The following is a 20,544-nucleotide window of genomic DNA, read 5'->3' as shown; positions in this document are numbered from 1 at the left end:
GAACATACGCGAGTCCAAATTGATTGGGAAAAATAATTTACCATAATTAATATGTGAAAAAAAGTCATTCGCAATTTTTCGAAGAACGTAAGATCGATCTTGCAAGTATTCTCCGTGGATTAGGCCTACTGGGGATACCACGTAAAAAAAAAACGCGCCGGATGCTTTACCGCTTGCGGTGGTGTGGAAACGAGCACAGTAAGAAATCAACTCCCATCTTCGCTTTTGCATCTGTATTGTAGAAAATTATTTAAAATTTTGTGTGACAAATCTGTATACCTACTTGTTTTCTAGATTACTTGACTGAATCTACTGTCAAATACTTTTTCCAAAAAATAATTACATTCACATACATAAAAAGAGAGGCAACTCATATGATAACTTGCATTTTATAATATTATTAATTGATTTTAGACTCACAAAAGAAATGTTTTGTCACACTATACACACAAATTTATCACTTTCGACGGAAAGGAAGTGATATCCGTCAAAATCGCTAATCACAAATCAGATGGAATAAAAAATTTGACTATGTGAGTGGGGAAAATTTGTTCTGGGCACACGCGGCGTGCGATGGCGACATCAGTTCTTGTCGTTTTTACATACCGACCGCTTGCCGGATTGAGTTGCGCGTGCAGTTGTAGGACGCAGACGGCGCCGGTTGCCGATACACTTTGTCTTGTCCATTTTCGACTACGAAAAGTCCTGTAAGGCTATTAGTCTTTACCTCCGTGGTCTTTACATATCTTCAGTTACGCACGGTTTTTTACACAGATCTGGGTATTCCGTCTCTGAACTAGTGAGGGGGAGGCTTACTGCCCTATTATTTCTCTTTGTTGCACATTGTTGCTTATTGGCCTCCGAGATTGCAGCGCTTTGGTCTTTGGTGCACAAACTAAGAAACAGGCTTCAAAACGGTTACGCGGCGTTCTGTAGTACCAAGGATATGAAGAGTTTAGTATCTAATAATTTAGTATCTTAGCGGTAGCGCAGCCGGCCCTTCATATTCATTGAACACAAGTGTGTTTCGAAGCGAATATGTTGAATATCTAGTTCGTGAATAAAATATCGGAATTATCCTAGTTCATATTAAGTATAATGGCACTCAGAATATTGAGAAAGGTATGATTTTGAAACCCAGCCAACACTTCATATGAACCTCCGTAACCAGGAGGTAAAATATAACCTAACACCAAATTCTGTTGTCAAATTTACCCCATTCATTTTTAATTCTATTTTAAGGTAGTGAAATCCACTCTACGACCGCAGGTCGGGTCCTCGTTTTGCCGTTCTTATTCCTTGTATGAACCAGACTATTTGGAGGTCAGTTTCTATTTTCACATTAACACGATGTTTAGTCGATCGAAATAGACAATGTTTCCTGCGAGATGGCTTGCAGAAAACTTATTGTGACTTTTTCCATGAATATGTAGAGTTATCTGAGTTTTACCTCTCGAAAAGCTATATTCAGTTCCCTTGAACAGCTTTTAGAATTATGACACATTAGCTATACAGGACTTCATTAAACTGATTTGTAATGCAGCAAATCGTATCTGCTAATAGTACTATTTCTTTAACCTATCTTAGGCTGAGCTATTTTGAATCATGTTTATTTGACCAGATTGTAACTTCATCGGCAGTGCCTTGAAACATAATGGGATAATCTTGTCCTGTACGTCATAAACATGTCTCTTAGCTCGTCATTGTCGGTAGTGACATCAATGAGAATACTGAATCAGTGATATTGTGATTTTCAGTAGGAAATTTATTTCAGATAGGAAAATCCAAGATACCCATGCATGATGTCTTGAATATTCAACTTACAGCATACAACTTTTGTACTCTGGAAAGCTATCATCACTTTCTTGATAATTTAATTCAAGATATGGGTATAGAAGTTGAGACTAGGTTAGTATTATCTTTATTGAACATTCCTTATTATTATCATAATTTACTGCAAGAAGGAAGCCTATTGCGATGAATTTGAAATAATCTTGCAGCTGATGATTGATTTATAATTTACCCAAACAGATAAAAAATTGAAAAGAGCATAATTTTCATACTTGCGACGTGGATAAATTAGCAATACGTATAATTGTATAATACTTGATTGAAGATTGTTAATGGGTGTAAAAAAAATTTCAGCTGGGCCCTACCACCAAAACATGAGATTATACAAAAGTTCAAGCCGAGGAGTACTGTGATTGATTCTGAATATAAATTGAAGACATATTTCAGAAGTATACAAGTGGTTCAACCACCTTCGACTCTGTACCCTATTCTTCTTCGAATGATAGACGCAAGCCTTCCAGAAGGGGTAACAGTTAATGTAGTAAAACATGAACCAGAGCACGAAGAAATTAGACATGTTCCGAATAAAGACCTTATGGAACTCAAGGAACAGCTAGATATGGTTGGCAAAACCACAGGAAAAAAGAAAAAAGGTTTTTAAAATATATCTAAAAGCTTATTGTGTACAAAATATTAGTATTATATTATACTCATCGTTAAATAAAAGCTAGAGAAATAATTTACGTTATACGGAATTACTTTTCTCACAGCCCTTTTCGGGCACTTTTTGTACGAAATATCTCGAACTGAATAGATCTATTAAAAATATGTTTATTTGCGATCAATAAAAATACAAAATATACGGGCACATACCAATAACATAATAATACAGCTTCACTGGCAGTTAGCGGTCATTACAGTCATATAATTACATTTAATTCCTAATCTGTATTGGTAATACTATTTAAAAATATGAATTCATGATATGTGTATTAAAACGTGAAATGAAACCACGTTATATTTATACTAGTACGTGACAATGAAACAACCTAATGCGCTATTTTAATGATCATCAAGCCTCAACGTTTTTGTATTAAATTTAAACAGTTCTTTATTACAATATTAAAATTGAATATGTGTAAGTGTTTATCGCATCAAATTTTACAAAAGTCCAAAATGAACAATCTTGATCTTTGCTGATTCGTCTGGTTGTTTACTATGTGGTTCCTTCGTACTGTCAGTTTCACAGTCTTCTGTAATATTACAAAATAGAGATACACTTTTAAAAATCGTTTTAACAAAGTAGACTTTAATGTGAAAATTTCATCCCATGTTTATGATCAATTCTAATTTGATATTGCCGAAAAAATGACAGCCTATCCTTCCATCAATGGAGATTGAAACAAACTGGAGAGTACAAAATGATCCAAAACAAAATTTACCCCCAACATTTTTAGAAATTGCCTACACTTTGTTGCATGTAATTACGTGGTTAATTTTTTTCTGCAATATTTATCCTCCATACAATTCCTTGAAAATTTTACTCAAAATATCACTTAGTCAATTTTGTGCAATGTTCTTGAAAACGTGCAAATGAAGGATAGAAATTATGAAATAACAAGTAATTTTTCTCCTGTTATTCAGTTTTCAAAATCACAAACTTATAACGAGGCCAAGTACACAAATCATGACGACTTTGTTCTCTTTTAACTCACTTGACAATGGTTGAAAATCTTTGAGATAGTCTTCATTTCCAAGACACAGTGGAAGGCTTTCGGCTAACTCTCGCTTAGGATCCATAGGATGCAACTGAGTTACCGACCGCTTTTGTACAGGTCTATATGGTTGCCCCTGAAATTCAATATTCATCAATGAAACATTTTAGTGATGGCTCAAATTTTGCACATCTTTTATACAAGTATTATAGATAATTCAGTATTATTTTTTAAATTCAGACTATAAAATGTTTAAATGAATTATCTCACCGATCCAGGCACCAAAATGTGTGTCACAGTGTCAGAAAATTTAACTTTTGGCTTTTCACTTGACGTTAAAGTTTCAACAGCAGGAGGGATTTGGGTGTTGGACTTGGGTTTAGAGAATGAAGAATTGATAATAGGTTGTGGTGATATATTGGAAGAAAATTTCTGCTCTTTGCTTATGTTCAAGTTGGCACAATTTTGCAAAAAACTGTGTTTCAAATGCCTACTTTCTCTTAACTTCGTTTGCAGTTGTGAATTCGATCTTAAATGATTTATCGGAGCATGAGAATCTAAATTGTCACAGCTACCATAGAACGGAACGAAATCAAGGTCATAATTAACTCTGTAAGTTTTGGTTGATTGAAACTTGTTATTTCTTTTATGATGATTTTGTAGAATTGTAGATACAGAATTTTGCCTGTGTAAAACTTTTGCAGTTGAGTTAAGTAACCTGGATTGAAATCGTTGAACAGGTTCGTCTATATTAGCTAATCCCAACGTACTATGCGACAATTGGTAACTTTTGTTTGGCAAGCTGTGTACATAATTGTAGGAATTTTTTATTGAAGGCGGAGGTGGTACTGGCATTGGACAATGTTTTTTGATTGACTTGATTGGTGAATGATTGTGAATCGGATTATCCACAGGGTTAATTGAAGTTGGTGTAAAAGTGTCTTTACCAGTGTTACCAAAATCTGATGTCAGTTCTTTATCAAAGTTACTAAATGATGTTGACATAAGGCTACCGTTTGGATCAAAAAATGGTGTAGTTGACAATTTATCAGTACTAATTGAATCATTGAATAGCATTGATACCAATGTATTTGACGGAGAAGCGTTGACTCCCGGTGGTTTCATACCATATAATATTGGTGGTATATTCATACTATATTTACTTGTTGAATTGAATCCATTATACAGATCACCATATGATTTGTTCATTGAATTACTAGTCAGATTGCTAAATGGTGTTGAGATATGAGGGGATTCTATATTACTAAATGAAGATGATTTATTGGAAGTATTATCAAATAATTCTGTGTCGTAGGTAGGATTATTGAATAAAGTTGTCGTCAAGTTTTTCGTATCTTGCAATATTGTTGAAATTTTCGCATTGCTTGAAACATTATTAAACGTTGGTGAAGATATGGTATTTGACTTGTTATCAAATGATTTATCGTTTATGGTATTGCTGGAGTGATTGAAAATTGGTGATATAGAATTGTTACTGAAAGACGTTGACATTAAGTCACCTATTACATCATTAAATAACGGCAAATTTCTGGCAGAATTGTTAGTAGACGTTGCGCACAAATTGGGATTGCTATAAGGAGAAGTTAGTGGATCATTGTTTCGACTGACATTAGTTGGGGAATTATCGCAAGGCTCTGAAGTGAGATGATTGACACTGGGAACATTGAATGCAGTTGACATTAAATTTTTGTCACTATTCAAAGAGTTTATGGTAGGACTTTCAACCGCGTTGAATGAAGTTGATATTAGGCTCTTTCTATTATAGTGATGGGGATGTAAGACAGGTAAAGGTGGGATATTACTGTCAACACTTTTGACATTATTCCGTTTCAGGGGCACAGTTGAACTGAGTTTTTCTCTCCTTGGTGAATCTTCAGTTTCACTTTCTTCACTGTAAGATTCGCTTTCTGCTTGACTCTCCGAACTTGAACAAAGCGAACAGGATCGCCGAGAGCATGTTGAATCTATAGATAATCAAAAGTTTCATATTTTCAGCGATTAGGTTGTATGCAATTTTTTTGTCATTACTTATGAAGCTTGTACTATGCTCTACGTATCTTCACTTTTCATGCCAAAAAACTCTTGTCTGCATTTGTGATAGAACGAAATCAACAAGCAACTTGAATGAATTCATGCAAGTACTTACGTGTGCTACTACAACTATTCGATCGAACAAGGATAGTTTCAGCTTTTCCTTTCGCTGCAGTTGCCATCTCTGTATCGTTTGTTATCAAGGCATAAAAATGTATATCCATAAAGAGATCATGATCATTCAAATCTATGGCAAGTCTGAAAGCTTTCTCGAACAGACGATGCCTGTTACGACATATAGATTTTGTTAATTCTAAGCTTTTGAATTATGTAACTTAGCAAATTATTTTGTTGCCCCGGGTGCAAATTTATATCTACCTCAACAAATGATGAAAAAATCTCCTTGTCAAATCTCTTACTTCTTCTCCATATTCTTCTTGAACTGTCTGGCTTATCGGTGTAATTGGTACATGAAAACTGCCCAGAGCAGTTTGTATGAGCCCTTGAAAATTATCGAAGCATAAACATATATTTTGATGCAATATTTTCTCATGTCTGCAAGTTTGATGCAAAGACAAAAATTGGAGAGTTTATTTCCTTATGATACTCTGCTTCAACTGTACTAAATCTATCGTTTTATCAATACTATACATCTCAATCTTAGAAGTCCATACATTAGTTCATATGAAATGTGAAGTATTTTATAATTTAAAAAAAATTTGTAACGAGGTTTACCTTCTCTTTCTGGCGTGAGTGTTGACTTGAAGAGGTAATTCAATATTTGATTCAGGGAATGCATACACACTTCAGGATAAGTGTCCCAATTCATAGCCAAAAGCAGTGATATTGCACGTTCGACCTGCGAGAGATTCAAGTGCCTTCGAACTAGTATGTCGCCAGACAAATTACTTCCTTCTATGAATTTAATTATTCCCAATGGCCCTCTGAGGAAAAGCAAAAAGTACAGCTACATATTACTTGAGAATTGTAATAGTTAAATGCAGCTACTTTGATTTTAACGACAAACCTTTCAAATAGTAGTAAAAACAGGGAATCCCCATTACCGTACGATTCTGGACAGTCGTGAGAAGTTATTCCTTTGCTCCATTCCATTCGCAATAAGGCTGGTTGATTTCTACTTCAATTGAAAGGTAACTCTTTGCAGCTTATAGTAAAACGCATTATAATCCTAACATATGCCCTTGGCAATTTTATAATTAAACAAGTAAGATGTGTTCGTTGGTTGATTGCTTAGTGCAGTATATAATTAAACGTATCATAATAATACCTTGACCATGCCTTTGGATGCAGCAAATAAAATGCATTTTATAGTGATGTGAACAGAAAATCTTCGCATTTAAATAAAATGCATGTGGTTGTTTGCAATTTTACATTAGAAATTTTAGTGCTTTTGATTTCAGTTAATGAAGGTGCTTGCGTTATTGTCTCAAAATGAGAGTAATTAAAAATATCCTCCAATGTTTACAAATAGTAAAATAATGTATTCATAAATGAACACTTTTATCAATTAGTAGGTCATATAGGTATATATATATATATATATATATATGTATACATGTATTGCAGAAATACCTAAAATACGACGAAAGATCCAAAATATTAGCAGGTGTTGTATCTTCATTGAGTATTTGGCTCCGTAAACATGTTAACGATATATCATAATGTTGAAATTGACCCCGTTCATTGCTAATGGTAAATGCCATTCCGTCGCTATGCCACGACGCCAAAGTCGGTATCTGTCACAAGAAAATGTATGCCACAGTGAAGTTTAATACATACCATTTATTAAGCTATTCTGATGATGAAAATAAAAAGATTTAGAACATAGATAATTTGAATAAAGTGAACTACAGATGTGGCAACTCACAAAAGCAGCTTTCACAGTATTATTCGTTCCTCGAGCTTGATCATGTAATGTCACAGAGCCATCGATACAACACAACAACAACATGTCATGATTAGGTGAAAATTTGATACAACTGGTATGCGTTGGCAAAGGAACAGAGGTTACAGCTATTCTTTGCAATTTACCCTGTTGAGATACTTCGTAAACTCTCCACTCAATGGTTACTTCACCCTAAACATAATACCTTGTGTTAAAAATTATCATTAAAGAGTCAGCACTAGTCATGATTTCAGTGACTTGTAATAACAATAATTTTGCATACACGATAGAATAAAAAATCGCGTATGTTAGGAGTTGGAATTAATTATTCACCTTTCTAGACACCTTCTGTTCTACAGAATGTATCATATTCTCATGATATGTACTAAATGTTACACATAGCGGATCAAATTCTGTTCGCAGAAAGCACAAAAGCTCTATCTTTATTCTGAAAAACATATTGAAATCAATTTCTTTGGTATATAAGGCATGTGATACATGTTAAAATTCGTTTTCAATATCTTGTGATATAAAGTGCACAGATTATTAGCAGTTTGAAACCAACTTAGGCATCTGTAATTGCCATAGCAACAGGGTTGATATGATTTGTAATCAAGTAGCCGGCTTGGGGTAATATACGAAAATAATGTTCTGAAAAACTGTTGGTTTTCTAAATTTCAAGTAATTAAAGTCACTCAAAGCCATGTCACAGCATTGGCACGGACACTGGACAAATGAAGCTTTCAAACCAGTGAGGTTGCGAAATTGGGAAGTGCCAAACTGGCACCCCTGTTGGCCTGATCAGCATTGCAAGGTAACTCAATTCATGGCTGATGACCAAGGACGAATTTTAGTTGGCCAGAAAAAATCCACTCAATCTCCATGGGGCAATTTCAAGGTATTCTTTGTGTAGCTGACCATAATAGATTTAGCAATAATTAAAAACCTTTAGTGGGAACTACGAACGCATTGTTCAATATGCTTCTGAATGATGACATGACAAATAATCGTACGCATAGGGGACTTGGGAATTACCAGCAAAACTCAGCAGGCAAAAGGCCTACGAACTCTCAGCACCTCCACAGCATAAAATATATGCATGGGAACAACACAAAAAAGCTAACAAACAAGTTTGTGCTGCAAGAAATATGAAAAATTCATCAAACGGCACAAAAATCAACATTTCAACACCTAGTCTACCAATGAGTACAGGTGATACTGAATTTTCTCAAGAGGCAGAACCTGAACCACAATCACCTCAACCTAATGTTGTGGACACAATCCCAAAAACTCCATGCCCAATTCACAACACTTGTCAAATTTAAATGAATTCATGCAAGATATCATTACTTAGTATTGGGGCCAAGATCAACATGGTATGTGATCTTTGCATGAGTATTCTATATATTTTATTACAAGTTGCAAAGCAAATAAATGTATATAATGTGAATTCGGTATATTTAGATAGTGAATTTTTTTTTCCATTGCATCAAAATTATTATTATTTTTCAAGTTCATGATTTGCTATAATTAATATTTCACAATACATCTGGAATATTTTGATGCCCTGCAACATGCACAGTATTGTACAGTGGTATACTTTATGAACTGGGTTCTCTTCAATTTGATGTTCCATTAAAATGGTATTATTCTCTTTAATATCTTAATACTACTCATGTGAAAGTAAGAATAACAAATCAGGGAAACTATTACTTATATACCTATTTCTGTTGGTTTCTTGATTTTTTAGCTGCAAAATATTTCATATTTACTCAAGTTTTGCTCCTAACAATTAGAAACAAGATATCAGTTCTGAACAATCATCAGTTGACTTTTGACGATTGATTTATTTTGAATGTAATTCATTTCAAGAAGCAATATTTTATGAACTGTTCATACATTTTGGTGGCATCTTTAGAAATTCCATACATTGAGAGACGAGTGAAATTACATTTTGATATCCAGATGCAGCCTTGGGTCAATCAAGTTTTCGAAGATATACTTTGTACAGTATACTTTCCAAGGTACAAAGTAATGTACGATAAAAAGTATTATTATATTCTGTTCTATTTTGTTCCTACTTTCTTACTATTATATGTTATCACGATTTTTTGCAAGGCTGTGTCAAACGTTGCTATTACTGCTAATCTAATGAAATGTATACATACCCTATGAGACGATAAAGGTGAACATTAGCTCGATCATGTTCTTTTACTACAGGACTCCAAGGAAACACTTCATTTACGGTCGATTTCCACCATACTACAATCTGTACATGTTCAAATGGTATTTAGGGAAATTGATATCTTTTTTTATTTCGCACGAAATTGTAATACCTCAACTATAAAAAAATTTATTCTTACCAAATCTCCAGTCTTATTAAATTGAATTTTTTTATCTAATCTGCGGCCACTTGGGCCAGACAAATCAAACAATACCAACTTAGAATCTAGTCTACTCATTTTCTCAAACATATGCCTTTTGGGCTTTGTAAAGTGTACCAAAGTCACTTGATTGTCATTGTACGTGCACATCAGATGACTTTTTGTAATTATCACTAGAAATAAAAGTTTTAATTAGAACATGAAGCCCGTAAAGTTTCGTAAAGTTCTACAATTCTCACCATCTGACATGTGATCCAAAACTTTTCCGACAAGGTATTTATCGAATATCATTTTTTGGATATCCCCTGTGGAAAGATTGATTTGTATGTGAATCAGTAATCCGGAGCTCAGGAGTAATTGTACCACGCAATGATCACACCACTGGCAATATACCACAGAGTGATCTTTCAATTGTTCCTACAAAAAGATAATGTGTATATTTGTACAGATACAATCATGAAAAATTTTCGAAGGGTGAATGATCATTTACCAACCTCTAGATACTTGATCGAATCCTTCAGCTTATTCGCTTTCTTATTTTGTGGAACGCAAACCATTCCACGTTTCTTGCCATAGGATCTTTTGCCCTCGGCATATAAATTCTCCGTACGTTTATCATGATATCTATAATAACATTACAGGATGCAAATGGAATAATCTTCGATAAACATTTATAGAATCCCAGTCGTTTAAGGATTCTTATAAACAAATTTCAACGTATTAAATTAGAAAAAAATAGGTAAAGAACAGAATCACAAAGGCTACGTAAAAGCCTTACCGAAATGCACCAAAGTCAGTATCCTTGATGTTAACGACGTCTTCAAACGTCCAAAAGTTAGTTTCACCTAACAAAATAGTCATGACGAAGAATAATTTGATCCTACAAGTTGAAAATAAAATTTTCACATTATGGTGACAAATTAGTTGTCACAATTTTTGGAGGTTATGCTTTACTAGATCAGCTTTTCTCAAAATCAGAAATTCCATACCTCAATACTTAAAGCATGGAATTCTTTAAGTCTCAAGTCAGAGAGTACGCAATTTTAACTCATACATGATAGACTACGCCTTTGTCGATCTGAATCCGCACTTCAAAAATTCCTATATATATTCGTTGATTGTAGGGCCGTGTTCGTAAATTGACTGACAGTACTGAAAATTCCCTAGGACAGAGTCAGAGCTATCCATGAACTTGGAAGCGCAAAAGAGATAAAAGATTGTTGACAGTACTGTCAGTCAATTTTCGAACACGGCCTAGATTGACAACGAGAGTCGGTTCGGAGCAACTAAGCGAGGGACAGTGCCGACAGTCAAGAGTTTCGGTACAGATATTTCCTGCCCTTACCGACTCAAACTGAGGTTGGACTCATCCACTTTGGTTGATGATAACTTGATTCTAACCAGGCTCTGACTCGGCTGACTCGGCTCTGACTCGGCTCCAGCCCGACTCTAATCCTCGCTGTAAGCGTACTCATGGGTACTGGAAATCACATATGTTAACGTTGATCAATTTTAAGAACTGTGAAGACATGTCAATCGAAAATATATGTGCATCATAGAATGCATGGCGTAACTGTTTTTACTGCAGCGTATCGAGAAAAAATTTGATTTCAAATACATAATAATAAAGTGAGTATTTATCACAATATCGTGTTCACGTCACAGTTCACAATCTCGGGGTACTTTAATGATGCTTTGACAGTCATTTGTTGAAGAATATCAATGCAGCCCGTAATAGGTAATTGATCCTTTATTTTCAGAATTCTTCAGATGCCTTCGAGGTTAGTGTTATCTAAAATGTTTACAGAATTGCGGAAATTCCGTATTTGTGACTGGCGATTTGACGTATCTGGTCTCTGGAAATAAGTCATAGGTATTACAGGATTTCCATGTCATAAAGCCATTCGGAAGTATTGATATATTCTCGATTTATTGAATACGAAGCACTTTGACATTAGTTAAAATAAAAGGCTTCTCACGATAAACAAATCACCTGATCAACTTGAAATTGCATGACACTTTTCGGGTGTATGTTTACAAAATACATATCACAATTTTTTACATCATACAACATCAGTAATCTCATCCGTAAGTTCAATGATGTAAAGTTCATTTTGATGGTGCTGACTCGAAAACTGGGTTAGACTGTTGTGTACAACGTATGAATGTCGTCTGTCGGTAGAGTTCTTGAAGTCGTTTTGCTCCCACATACGTGCACGCTGAACGCAGGCCACCCAACATATCTAATATCGTTGCTTCGACGTCGCCTTTGTATGGAATTTCGACTTCTTTCCCTTCAGCGGCCCTGCATTAAATAATACACAAGTTTTACAGTCGAAAAATCATCGTTAATGTTGAAGTTGTAATTTTGAAAATCAAGGTTGTTTTGAGCCAAAAAAAAAAAAAATGACGAATATTAATCGACATGTATCTAACTCGGAAATCGACAATTTTTAATTTTACTATCATCATCTTATCGCTACTTTCTCCATATAACTTGCTACAGATTTACGCGCGTTGTTGTCACAGCGGATGTATGTACCTGTATTCTGCAACTCCACCATAGTGCTTTTCCATTGCGGCTCTGGAACACAATCCATAAAATTGAGAGTAAAGTTTTCCATCTCTTTTTATAATTTTCCCACCGCTCTGATCGTGACCCGCTAACATTCCTCCGATCATAACGAAGTCAGCACCGGCTCCGAACGCCTTGGCCAAATCTCCAACGTTGATGCAACCTCCGTCCTGTACCAAAATTTACCAATTCTCACATCATTGTGCACATTAGAAATCAGTTGGAAGCGTTTCTGGTGGCTGACAATGAGATATGATTGTTAATATTCGGAATACTCACGGCAATGATGTGCCCGCCTACACCATGTGCGGCATGCGCGCATTCAAGCACAGCGCTCAATTGAGGATAGCCGACACCGGTTTTCAAGCGAGTGGTACACACAGAGCCCCCGCCAATGCCTACTTTGACGATATCAGCGCCGGTCAATATTATCTCTTCGACCATCTCTGGGATAGCCACGTCTCCAGCCTATTAATCAGATTTGGATTAACTTCAAACGTTTCATTGATCGGAACTTTGGTTTTCTGCAAGTTCTTTACTAGCACGACGCGGGGTTGATCGCTGCTGTAATCTTATTTATACACGCCCCGAAAACTTTGCTGTCACTTATAATCTTTGCAATTCCTCGTAATATTTTGTATTCTTCGTGTTATTTTTGTAATTCTTGTAATCACCGTGCGATCGCTTTGCAATTTACATAATATTATTGTAAAGCTGGCAATCATTTTGTAACTTCTGTAATCTTTGCAATCACTTTTGGTATTTATGATCAATTTCTAAGCTTTGCAATCTTTGGGATTTCATTGATGACGAGTAATCTCTATAATCAACAAAAATCTTTGTGATCGTAATTAGTGTACAGCATTTTCATACGGCGCTCAACCCCTCGAAAAATGATAACATTTCTGTTCTAGAATTTATTACGTTGGTACATGATTCTTGATATGCGATATTGACGCCCTTTTAAGTATAGTTTTTTTCAATGTATAGAAACTCACTACAATTGTGTGGTTTGGGTAGGCGGACCGAACTTGTTTGATGGATTCGAGGAAGACCTGAATATGCGCGTTCGCAATATCCAGAGAAATGATCGAAAGTTCTGGAATGGCATCAATAATATCTGAGAGTAGTTTCAAGTCACTGGGACTTATTCCAACGGATACAGAAACATTCTGAAGACATTCAGGACTTGAAGCTGCAAAGGCCTTCCATTCCTCCAAGGTATTGTATTTATGAACCGCTGTAAAGAGTCCATGCTGAAAGCATATAATTATCACACTTTTAATTATTGTAAATATAACCACGGAAAGCAATTTTTTTCTACGGTCTCGCAAACCAAAAGAATACCCTGCGGAATAACTGTACGGGTAAAGTCAAATCCTCGACCCAAGACAACAATACTTGAACATCGTTATCAAACTCCATTGAAGCCCAACTGGGATAGCAATGGCAACGACAACATTCACACAACACTAGTTCGAAATAAATAGGGAAACTGAAAATCACAAAAACACACACCAAACATGGAAAACAAACGAAAGAACAGACTACTCTTAGAAATGGAAAAGACGACGATGTACCCTTCGAAAGTCAATAACACCGTGGCTGCTACAGGCAAGCAGAACCCTGTACGAAGGCTTGGCAAATTGAAGACATTTGGTATATAAATTACCAAACAGTAGAGAGTTAACAGAGAACAACGAGAACAGGAAGAAAAGAGAAAAAAATCTAGTTGTTAAAATACAGTAAATGTTACCTACAATCAGAATGTGATGCACCCTACGCACCGCACTTGGACACAACACAATTGAGCATATAAATACCCTAAAATCCTGCGCACGAGTTCGGACTCATGCAGGGACAATTTGCACTGAAATGCAAATATATCTATACATGCACAATTATCTGAGGGAATAACCGATAAAAGTCTCATACGGATGCTAATTTTTCATTCAAAACCATTTGCCTTGTACTATGTCTTCTGAAACCAAGGGATCCTACAGGGCTTGTATATTCTTTCAGTCCTAGTATCCGGAAATACGAAGCCTAGACAAGGGAATACAAACATTCAACTCAGTCACAATAATAATTAAAGACGTTGATATGAACGTAGACACACTGCCAATAACAGACACAGAATGAATTAATACACTTGCTCCCGAAACAGGCCACTACAGGACATGCTTGGATCACTCGGAAAAGAAACTTGGAATCAATTAAAACATTTTTCAACAAATTCTATGTTACGGAGCACTACACAACGATTCTGAAACTGGGCCATAGTACGACAACACAAAACGAATACGCATAATTGATCGAAACGAAAATAAAACTATTGAAGAATGTATCAAATATAAGGAGAACTGGGTCGATGTGCGAACACCAATTGTAAATGATGTTGACAGAGGCATCTCAGAGGCTCAGAGGCTGTCAGTTGTCTGAAAAACAAATAAATTTTAACAGTTTATATTACGGTGCAGACAATATGCTAGCGATTCCTCAATGTGAACATCATCAATTTCTTTGCAATTAATCACGGTCAACTTTTCCAGCGAACGTATACGGGATACGTCTCTACAGAGATTCTACAGAGAAACAGGATTTTTGAATTCAGTGAAGAGGAAGCATTTTTCTGTGTGCCAAAGTTGAGTTAATCTGCTTCTCAATCAAGCGTATGTGCCAATTGTATTTTTATTTCACTCTTATGAAATCCTAAGCGATAATTGACTGAATTCAGTTATACTTTTATTTGCTATATTACAGATTATACACTTGTAAACAGTTTTTATCGCAATCTCTCGGATTCTTTATTTCCTTATACTCATTATATTATACTGGACCGGAATTTTATTGGTCAAGTTTCAACTGATTCGGTCAAGTCTTGCTTCGCTCCAATGACCCCTCAACTCTCACCATCGACGTTATCATACCGTTTTAGAGCACGTTTCTAGTCGCCGCCATACAACTTATTCACTCAGGGTCTATACGAACTGAGAAAAAACCGGGAATTTTTCCTACCGGGAAGAATACAGGAATTTTCTGTTACTCCGGGATGATAAGATAAATCTTACGCAATTAGTGCATAATTCATACTTTTTAGGGAAGAATTTTTCTCATGCTGCCTGGTTGACATTATGTAATAATATCGCGTGTCTAATGTTGTAAGAACGTATGCACCAAAAAGGCAAACTTGGTGATAAAAGGGCGTACAATATTCTGCTTTTGCGGCATACGCTGTAAAAGCACTCAAAACGCATGTCTGCATACACTAAAATTAGCCGAAAAAGTGAATAAAGAGGTAAAAGGCCTTATTTGTGGTGCATACGCCCTTTTAGCCCCGATATGTATTTTCATTTCTCATTTTTATAAATGATATAAGTTCGTATCCGCCATTTTTGTATTTTTCCGTGAACTGCGCAACAACCATCGAAACATAAAGATCCATCAATTCCGGGAAGGATTTTTAAAATTATATGTTTTCTCGAGAAATAATGTCAGACGTAACGATATAAAGCCGCATGTGAGCACATGCGACCTTACACCATTAGAGAATCTGATTATTTTTCATAAGATTCGCGATGAAAGAGCGTAAGCGACGATACTTACACCCTTTTGCCCCTAACTAATCCATTTTTTAATTTCAACATTTTTCACCGTATCCTCATGTTTCCGCGTGTATACAAAGGGGAAGAAAATACGCCCTTTTGCCTTTACGTGTGGCAACATGTCGTATAATGGCGCATTCATCCTCATACCATTAGACACGCGGTTTATCTGATGCCCAATAAAGGTTCTAATATATTTTAGGTATTCAAATCGTTAATGCACCCTAAAATCCTAAACATGGCGATGAAATCTCAGACTTCATTGACAGAGTTTCATATTTCGCAAGCTATAAACAATATTCATAAAGACTAAAACACGGTGTTATAAAAATATTTAAAAGGTTTGTCATTTCTTTCATATACAAAACAACACAAACACGCAAGCTGATACCGGTAATCCGGGTACTTGGGAAGAAAAAAAAAATTTTTCATGGAGGTTTGAATGCCTGATTGTGATAGCGAGAACAGAATTCATGTTACGTAATCAAACAGAACCACATTCTCAAGCAACATCGCAAAATCTCACCCTGTATACAATATTTGTGCTCAATATTGGTATAAAATTTAATAGTACAGTGTTTCGCTCATCTCCACTTCAAAAGGAGAGCTTATTACATGTATTTATTATTGCTCCAATAGTGTTTACTGGTCAAATGGTCGACTCAAGTGTTCAATTTTGTTCATGTCCACAGAGTTCCGAATTTTATGACATCATCGAACCGCAAAAGTTACGTGATATACTGTAGTTAGTTATTCCGAGAGTGTTATATGACGACGTTGGGTTACTGTGGCGCCTTACTACAAACCCTTAAAATTCAAGCTTACCTTTGAAAGTGCCTTGGCCATCTCGAATGTACCCGTGCTTTCCATGTTTGCTGCCATTATCGGGATACCCTCGTAAATACGTTTAGAGTTTCGGAATTTCATTTCCGCGAAGAGGTCGATCTGGAAATTTATCATTTCACATGTATGCCATTGAAATTTTTGCAAAATTTATAACTAGCATTGTGTTTTCTGTTTAAGAAAGGCATCTGGGAGGAAAATTTCAATAGTTAATTTCAGATTTGACATGCAACTAACTTTACTGCAAAGATTTGATACTCAGTATATAATGTGTAATGTGTAATGTGTGTATGCGTACATGCGTACATGTGCAAATCCACAAAAGCTTGAACCTCTGGATCTTTGCACATGCGATACACGAGCATGTCTCGAGTTAGTAGATTTTCAAACTGTCAAAGTACACTTACGTCCGCTCTGCTTCGAATAGTGCTTCTTCTCGGGCGAATTAGAACATCTTTATAATCTAATTTGACATCGTTAATTATTTTCGACATTTTTTATAAACTGTACAAGTTTATAAAAATGTTGTACAAGTTCTCGGAGAATTATCGGTGATTAGCGATGTGACGATGTGCCCGCCTTACGAGCTGGGACGTAGCAATTACATATATCAACTTTCCTAGAGACCTTATATAGTCTCTATGCGCGCGTGAATTTTGTGTGTGTTGTGTGAAATAGCGGACGGGGGAATTACGAAAATGTAGTGCTATCATACATTTATCATAACACGAGATTGTCCATAAATAGAAACGTTTGAAATTTTATTCACGATATCTTGGGTTTTCGCAATGTGTTTGATTTACCAAGTTTCTTTCAAGGGTCCCTCATTGATCAAAAAAACTACATACACAGAACGTTTACGGATTGACGACGTCGAAGTAGTCAAATCAATCGTCCATCGTTCTAATGCCGAAAATCGTACTGTTTTCCCAGTTTCAATAAATCAGAGTTCATTTTTTTCACGAATGAATTCTGTGCAGATCACCTGAGATGAATTTTGATTAACGTTTGATAATTCCTCAAATAAATTATAAATTCATTACCTGCAAAACATTGAATGAATGGTACTTTCTCTAATTCCGATGCTCCGGCATTTAGACAGTAGGATTAATGTTTTACTTCAAGATAATGACTAACACATGCAATAATCAAATTACTCAATTCAATCGATGCATCGATTTTCTTCTGCTGTGATTTTACGAAAATGAAAAAGCATATCAATTTTAAAAAAATTCTGCAAGCAAGCGAAGCTTGACCTAATCCACTGGTTTCCGATTGAGCGGAAAAGATTGAGGGAGTTCTAATCATACGAGAATTAACATTCTATTTTGGATAAAATTTGGCAAGTCAATAGATTTATGTCATTCAATTTCCAGATTAAAATTTTGTATGGATTCACGAGATTATTGATGAGATGGAAGCAAACGTATCTTCGCTCATTTTACACGTATTTTTATGGAGGAATGTTTTAATGAGCCCTTAATTAGCCTTCAATTCCAGTCTTGACATATTTTCGAAATTTCTTCCCGTTTCCATTGTTTTTGGCAAAGCGGTGTCAGGTTTATTTCGAGCTGGCATCGCTACAGGTTTTTTGTAAAAACGCAGAGCATTTAATTCGAAAATAGAGCATTTAATTGGCCCTTAATTAGCCCTTAATTATTCCATAGGAGAATTATCGTTTTTTGAATGTGGCGGTTCCAGCTTGATGTAGCGATACCTAACTCAGGTAACCTAAGACGCGATTTGTTCATGCGGATTCAAATGTTGAGTGAGATGTGAGAAAGACAATGCGCTTATATTTAACTGCGCTTTCTGGAAATTAAATTTCTCATGATATGTGCTGTTTTCACCATAAAGTATCATTTTTCAACACGAATATAGTAGACATTACTTGTTGCATTACAAATTTTGAGTATTTGGTAGAACATGTTGGGAATAGAAGAGGCAAACTAGTGAGAAAAGATGCTAAACCCACATCGTCTTGGCAAACAGCTCCGTGCAAAACTGCATTTTCGCCCCGAGAAAGCCGCTTTTATTTTCGAGTACCAACTCACGTCCATTGCCTATTTGAAGGTAATTATTGTGCAAGGAAAATGGCTCCCATATTGTCGTTCCATTGAAAATTCATGTCATTGGAGTTCTGAAAGGATAACGTTAATGGACTAAAATTCTTTTAATTCACAAAAATAAAAATGTATTGATTCCAGTGTAACAAATTTATGATTGCCCAGTGGCAGCAAAAGATGTCCACAACTCTACCGTTGTGTCGACCATTTTCCAATCGTTCTCGTTATTCTCGTATTCAGGGGGCCAAAATACAAATGTCGAGATCGAAAGAGATAAAGGAGATCGTCACCATGCGCGGCCCCATAATTATTTAGATCACCACCGGTGTAATTGTAATTGTTTCTTAGAGTTCCCTCGTAATCAAAACTGTACATGTATTACGGTCGTTTGGCGACAGCCAGATGATGCTGTAGTGCCTTGTGCGTGGGACAAATTATTATAATATCGCCGACAAGGTCTGTCAAGTTACGTAAAAGCTGGAAAAATGTAACAGTTTTTAAGATTGACATAGACGCCTGAGCAGAAAATCGTCGTATCTCATAATTTTGTTTAACCGTAGCAACAAAAGTTGGTCTAAAAATATTCTATCTCGGGATTTCATTCGACAGAATCGTATGTCCAGTTCAAATATGGATTACAAAACGTTCTGAGCTTGCAACACTGCGGAGTACAATTATTTTGGCGGTGCTGTTGACTCACTAAATGCGCGGGTTTGTGAAAAACATGTGTCTCATGTCACATGGCAGTTTGATGGGACGCTGGATTCCTCATATACTCGATACTACAAACGTTAAATATAACGTTTTCAACCATCACTGGCCAACACGATTCTTGCGTCTGAATTAATGCCTAGTTTAATCTTAACAGTCTTATCTCGAAAGTATAGGAAAACGTCATCACTTTCGAAAAACATTGCTTTTATCACATGTGCATGAAAGTGGGGCTTTGCGTAGCAGATTCGGCTCCAAAAATGAAGAAGAAGTAAGGCTAACCCATTTGTGGTTTTTTGCGAAAATTTGCACGATTCTGCAAAGTGCCGGAAAAAATTCTTTCATGCACTATGCCGACGTAATTTTGCGGGAGAAATCGATTGGGCGCAGTTCCAATACGCTGCGATCAACGCATCGAAAGTTACAGCCAAAAAACAACACCTGTGATTATATGAATCCTTACGTAATGTTTTTGATGTGTTCTTATACTGAAAATATTTATTGCTATTCCAGGTACAACCCGAGGTGGTTATCGGTGGTTGTTCGAGGTGGTTGGCGATTATTGGAGGTGGTCGGAGGTGGACGAGGAGGAGGACGAACTGAACTGAGTCTCAAAGCCCTGTTGACATAAAAGCAGCTATTCGATAGAAATTATAGTTTATAGTTTACACAGCCCATTGCATGATATTTCATTATAAATACATATGTTTCAATGTATTTAGGAATAATTTATCAAATATACAGAGGTCATGTGAAAATAATAAATGGATTGATTCGACCGCAGTTTGATGTATTCATTAGAGCTTTAACAATAAATTTAAGCTTTGTTACTTCTTTTATTTTATTATGGATAATCAAAAACATTTCCGACTATTCGTGCTGTGGAAGCATGGGGA

General features: G+C 35.8%; 3 protein-coding genes and 1 long non-coding RNA gene across 6 annotated transcripts; 2 read left to right on the top strand and 2 right to left on the bottom strand.

Annotated features, from left to right (window-relative positions):
• Window positions 1-967: 967 nt before the first annotated feature.
• Window positions 968-3,964, top strand: LOC124300195 (39S ribosomal protein L48, mitochondrial). Its single transcript, XM_046753967.1, has 4 exons — window positions 968-1,122; window positions 1,243-1,323; window positions 1,775-1,908; window positions 2,146-3,964. The coding sequence occupies exons 1-4, from the start codon at window positions 1,099-1,101 to the stop codon at window positions 2,450-2,452; spliced, it is 546 nt and encodes a 181-aa protein (XP_046609923.1). The 5' UTR covers window positions 968-1,098; the 3' UTR covers window positions 2,453-3,964.
• LOC124300192 (WD repeat-containing and planar cell polarity effector protein fritz) lies at window positions 2,607-11,100 on the bottom strand. 3 transcript variants are annotated; one of them, XM_046753963.1, is made up of 16 exons: window positions 10,903-11,100; window positions 10,627-10,728; window positions 10,343-10,472; window positions 10,088-10,265; window positions 9,828-10,021; window positions 9,633-9,733; window positions 7,798-7,912; window positions 7,447-7,656; window positions 7,152-7,315; window positions 6,586-6,696; window positions 6,294-6,502; window positions 5,937-6,060; window positions 5,674-5,843; window positions 3,777-5,491; window positions 3,507-3,642; window positions 2,607-3,044 (listed from the first exon to the last, which is right to left on the bottom strand). In XM_046753963.1, coding segments are annotated over exons 1-16 (3,753 nt in total). In that variant the 5' UTR covers window positions 10,905-11,100; the 3' UTR covers window positions 2,607-2,952. The 3 variants fall into 3 exon arrangements, with proteins under 3 accessions (XP_046609919.1, XP_046609920.1, XP_046609921.1); XM_046753964.1 differs by having other exon boundaries at window positions 6,586-6,693; XM_046753965.1 differs by lacking the exon at window positions 10,903-11,100 and adding an exon at window positions 10,838-10,885.
• A 20-nt stretch (window positions 11,101-11,120) lies between these two features.
• LOC124300196 (uncharacterized) lies at window positions 11,121-20,219 on the top strand. The gene is made up of 4 exons (XR_006907174.1): window positions 11,121-11,477; window positions 11,609-11,721; window positions 13,444-13,644; window positions 20,162-20,219. It is a non-coding gene; the product is annotated as an uncharacterized LOC124300196 (long non-coding RNA).
• On the bottom strand, window positions 11,757-17,476 carry LOC124300194 (GMP reductase 2-like). Its single transcript, XM_046753966.1, has 6 exons — window positions 17,279-17,476; window positions 16,854-16,973; window positions 13,422-13,679; window positions 12,703-12,891; window positions 12,391-12,593; window positions 11,757-12,153 (listed from the first exon to the last, which is right to left on the bottom strand). Exons 1-6 carry the CDS (start codon window positions 17,363-17,365, stop codon window positions 11,958-11,960), a joined length of 1,053 nt encoding a protein of 350 aa, XP_046609922.1. The 5' UTR covers window positions 17,366-17,476; the 3' UTR covers window positions 11,757-11,957.
• Window positions 20,220-20,544: the final 325 nt, after the last annotated feature.

The sequence above is a fragment of the Neodiprion virginianus genome, chromosome 3 (genome assembly GCF_021901495.1).
Source record: "Neodiprion virginianus isolate iyNeoVirg1 chromosome 3, iyNeoVirg1.1, whole genome shotgun sequence".
Classification (NCBI taxonomy): Eukaryota; Metazoa; Arthropoda; class Insecta; order Hymenoptera; family Diprionidae; genus Neodiprion; species Neodiprion virginianus.
The sequence above is the reverse complement of the archived record's forward strand: the minus strand, read 5'-3'. Positions and strand labels throughout refer to the sequence as shown.

Bases quoted from the DNA above. Each gene is read 5' to 3' on its own strand.
- LOC124300195 (XM_046753967.1), top strand. From the start codon at position 1,099: ATGGCACTCAGAATATTGAGAAAG. The intron at 1,123-1,242 runs GTATGATTTTGA...TTCTATTTTAAG, and splicing joins CACTCAGAATATTGAGAAAG to GTAGTGAAATCCACTCTACG. The intron at 1,909-2,145 runs GTTAGTATTATC...AAAAAATTTCAG, and splicing joins GGTATAGAAGTTGAGACTAG to CTGGGCCCTACCACCAAAAC.
- LOC124300194 (XM_046753966.1), bottom strand. From the start codon at position 17,365: ATGTCGAAAATAATTAACGATGTCAAATTAGATTATAAAGATGTTCTA. The intron at 13,680-16,853 runs GTAAGCTTGAAT...ATATGCTTTCAG, and splicing joins TGGCCAAGGCACTTTCAAAG to CATGGACTCTTTACAGCGGT. The intron at 12,154-12,390 runs GTACATACATCC...TATTTAATGCAG, and splicing joins GGTGGAGTTGCAGAATACAG to GGCCGCTGAAGGGAAAGAAG.
- LOC124300192 (XM_046753963.1), bottom strand. The intron at 9,734-9,827 runs GTAAGAATAAAT...GAACATGTACAG, and splicing joins TTAATAAGACTGGAGATTTG to ATTGTAGTATGGTGGAAATC. The intron at 5,844-5,936 runs GTAGATATAAAT...ATGTCGTAACAG, and splicing joins TTTTTTCATCATTTGTTGAG to GCATCGTCTGTTCGAGAAAG.